At 66.7% G+C, this 3,889-nt stretch overlaps 1 protein-coding gene across 1 annotated transcript in view; it reads right to left on the bottom strand.

Annotated features, from left to right (window-relative positions):
- PLEC (plectin) overlaps positions 1 to 3,889 on the bottom strand; it is a 24,977-nt gene that overhangs the window by 20,100 nt on the left and 988 nt on the right. The window contains exons 3-7 of the mRNA XM_026657693.1: positions 3,387 to 3,512; positions 2,585 to 2,737; positions 1,842 to 1,996; positions 1,253 to 1,379; positions 779 to 962 (exon numbers count right to left, since the gene is read on the bottom strand). Of these exons, the coding sequence (XP_026513478.1) occupies positions 779 to 962; positions 1,253 to 1,379; positions 1,842 to 1,996; positions 2,585 to 2,737; positions 3,387 to 3,512 (745 nt within the window). The remainder of the gene's footprint in view (positions 1 to 778; positions 963 to 1,252; positions 1,380 to 1,841; positions 1,997 to 2,584; positions 2,738 to 3,386; positions 3,513 to 3,889) is intronic.

Below are 3,889 nucleotides of genomic sequence, written 5' to 3'. Positions count from 1 at the left end.
GGGGTGGGGGAGAGACAGCCACAGCCCTATTGCAGACGTGGCCCCGTGGGGTAATGGCCTTGTCTCAGGCGTGGTCCCCAGTGGGTGTATGTGGAGGGGTGTCCTGGCTTTGCTGCAGGCCTGGTTGTAGTAGTAGGATTTTATGTTTGTATTTTGTATAACTTAGAATGAAGGATAAAGGATAATTGTAATCCCTTTAGTACCACATAACCCGTTCTAAAATGTAATCCTGTCCGAAACTCTCTGTACAATTGTTTGGGGGGAGTAAAGGCTGTGTGCATGGTTAAGGGTGAGTGTGAAAGCCATCCCAAATGTCCAGATGGTCAAGAAGAAGTGAGAGACTTGGAGAGACAGCAGGAAACAATCAGAAAACATCCATTGATGCTAAACGAGTTAGCAGCATCGACAACATCAGAGGTGAGGCAAACACCCCCGAAGGCGAGACAACAAAGAAGAGATAACAGCGGAAAACCCCAAGATTAACCCCACGTAAGGACTAACGATCACAGAACGACATTGCAAAATCCATAGACCAAAGTGGGAATTGACAAGTATAAAGCTGGGGTGTTTTGCCACAGAACTCTGGGTTCAGTCCTGCAAAGCCTCGGAGCATCGGCTCGCGACCGGGAGCGTGTGTTTTCAATAAACGCGGCGTGTTGCCTTTTCCCCTGAAAGATCCCGTGTGCTTCTTATAAGCATAACAGGGTCCCTGGTCGGGGAGCAGACATGGCCCCAGCTACACGGGAGGGGCCAGACGGGCGGGCGCGGCGCCGGTTACCTTTCTCCAGGCTGTGCAGCAGGTGCTCGTATTTCTGGGTGCAGGCCCTGTACTCGCGCTCCATCTGCAGCCGGTCGTCCGGCAGGAAGCTCTGCGAGTCCTGGCTGTCGCGCATGAACTCCTGGAAATGGGTCTCCAGGCTGCGCAGCGTCTGCCGGTAATCCTCGGGCTGCAGCGTCCGGAACTGGGGGCCAAGCACACGGCCTCAGACGGGTGCTGGCCTCCCTTCGCCAGTGCCCCCACGCCCAGCAAGGACAGGGGAGAGAAATCCCCCTGACCAGCTTCCGCCCCAGGCCAGCCGTGGGTGACACCCTGTTCCCGCTCCCCCAGCAACAGGTGGGTGTTGGGGGGCCAGGGGACCCTTCCCCAGCCACGGGGCTCTCTCTCAAGATTGAGCCTGAATTTCCCACCCTCCCAGCTCCTCCCCGAGATCTCCAGCCCCCCTCCGCGAACAGGGCCGGGGCCCCAACGCACCATGAGCAGGGACCAGGACTGGATCTGCTGGATGTCCCGGACCAGGTACTGCCAGGACAGGAGGCTCTTCATATCCACGTGCAGTTGGTGCCACAGCGTCACCACGTGCTGGTGGCTGACATCCAGCCTGGGGAGAGCGAGAACCAGTGAGCTCAGCCCGTACGGCCGGGCGGAGGGCAGGGCTCCCTGGCACGGTCCAGCCCCCACCAGCCCCACGAGACCTGGGGGGACCCAGGGAGCTTCAGGGGAGAAAAGCTGCTGGCCCTGTGGCTGGCACGGGGATGGAGACAGTGCCCCTGACATGCACTGCCCCAGGCAATGGGAGAGGAGACCAGCCCAGGTGGGAGCAAAGGGAGGGGGCAGCAGAGGGGTCCAGAGAGAGGTGGGGGGAGGGGAGCAGAGAGACCCAGACAAAGGGGGGAAGGGGAGGGGGCAGCAGAGGAGCTTGGACAGGAATCAGGGGGATCCAGAGGAGGGGGAAGGGGAGCCAAGGGACCCCAGGGCAGATGGGCCCAGTTGGAGGAGGAGGAGGGGGGTCCCGACGGAGGGGGGGGCCCCCCCCCCGGCCCCGCAGCGTCCCCGCTCGCACCTGCTGACGGCGTCCAGCGCCTCCCTGTTGGGCGGGGGCACGAGGAAGCAGACGGACGGCACGACGGACTCGCTCCCCGAGCCACTGAGCACCTTCCACTTGGAGGGCTGGGCGTTGCTCACCAGGACGCACTCGTCTCCCTTGTGCACTGTGATCTGGGGAGCCGGGGGGCAGCGTCAGCCCCACACGCCAGCGCCCGTCCGGCCAGGCTGAGCACCGGCCCCTGCGCCCACCCCCGGAGCCAGCGCCCTGCGCCAGGCTCACCCTCTGCACCCCCTGCCTGTGCTGCTGCCTTGCTGGGCCCCGCCCCCGGGCCCCTGCCCCCAACCCCAGGAACCAGCGCCCTGCGCCAGGCTCCTGCCCCCGCCCCTCACACCTGCCCCCTGCCCCCAGGCTCCCGCCCCCTGGCCCCCAACCCCCGCCCCTCACACCTGCCCCCAATCCCCGGAGCCAGTGCCCTGCGCCAGGCTCACTCTCTGCACCCCTGCCTGTGCTGCTGCCTTGCTGGGCCCCGCCCCTGGGCCCCGTCCCTGGGCCCCTGCCCCCAGGCCCCCACCCCCAACCCCCGCCCCTGCCCCCAGGCCCCTGCCCCTCACACCTGCCCCCAACCTCCGGACCCCTGCCCCTGCCCCCTGGCTCCCGCCCCCTGGCCCCCAACCCCTGCCCCTCGTCCCTCACACCTGCCCCCATCCCTGGGTCCCTGTACCCAGACCCCCAGGCTCCCGCCCCCAGCCCCCTCTCACCTCCACCTGCTTGTAGTCACAGACGGCCTGCACTGGCAGCCGGCCCTTGAGCGGGGTGCCCGGGTTACGCGGCCTGAGCTGCACGATGGCTTTGGCCCGCTTGGCCAGCCCCGTCAGGTGCCCTTTGTACTCCGCGATCTGCTCCTTCTCCTCCTGCGGAGAGCGCAGGGTGGGGGGTGGGAAGGGTGAGGGGGGGTAGAGGCAGTGCAGGGTGACGGGGGCAGGGTGAGGGGAGCAGGGTGACGGGGGGGCAGGGTGTGTGTGGGGGGGCTCCCCTTGTTGAGAACCATTGGACGAGGCTCCCCTCTGGTCGGTCTGTGCCATGTGCAAGGCGGCGTGCGGCACTGGGGCCAGGCGCATGGGTCCCTGTGGGGGACGAGCCTCCCCCGGGCTCTGGCACAGCAGGACTCGCGGGAGCTCACGGGGCGAAGCGAGGGGCTGCAGGCCCACAGCTCCAGCCTGAGGGGGCGGTGAGGCCGGGCGCCTACCCCAAGGCAGAGCGAGACCCCTCGGGGGTCAGGCCCACTGGAGGGTTTGCCCTAGACACTGTTCCGAAGCTGGGGCCAGGCACCGCGCCTGTGGGTCCGGGAGGGGGGTGATAGGAGAGGTGGGGAGGGGTACTACAGAGGGGTGTCTCGTAGTGGGGGGAGGGAAGGAAGGAGGCGGGGGGCTCTCCCTAGGGCCCTCCCCAGCAGGAAGGGGGACTCACGAGGGGTCCCGCTGCAGGGGAGCAGGACGGGAAATGGGGATTGACTCTCGTGAGGGGCCCTAGCCAGCCGGGTCGGGAGGGGGGGTCACTTACAAGGGCGTCTTGTAGCAGGTCCTCGAGGCGTGTCACGGTGATGGTGCGGTCGCACGAGTATTTCTTCTTCATGCTCTCCTGAGTCTTTCTCAGGAACTCCTCGGCCTCCTTCACGTCTGAGAAGAACTGCGGGGGGAAAGGGGGGTGTCAGCACCTGCCAGCCCCATGCGGGGGCCCAGACCCGCCAGGGGAGGGCTCCTGAGCCCAGGCCGTGCCCCCCGTCGGTGCAGAGAGCAGCGGGTATTTACCAATCTGCGCTGGACCCCACCCACGCCTGCCTGGGGCGGGGAGCAGGGACAGACGCCCAGGACAGATGCTGTTCAATGCGCAACCCCTGCCTGTCAGTGGGGGCACCTCACCTCCCTGGCCGCCCGCCCCCCCGCCAGGCACCTCGCCTCCCTGGCCCCCCAGCACCCTGTCCCCCGCCAGGCACCTCGCCTCCCTGGCCCCCCGCTCCCCCGCAAGGCACCTCGCCTCCCTGGCCCCCCAGCACCCCACCTCCC

This window comes from Terrapene carolina, unplaced genomic scaffold (assembly GCF_002925995.2).
Source record: "Terrapene carolina triunguis isolate 2854851 unplaced genomic scaffold, T_m_triunguis-2.0 Scaffold268, whole genome shotgun sequence".
Lineage (NCBI taxonomy): Eukaryota > Metazoa > Chordata > Testudines > Emydidae > Terrapene > Terrapene triunguis.
The sequence above is the reverse complement of the archived record's forward strand: the minus strand, read 5'-3'. Positions and strand labels throughout refer to the sequence as shown.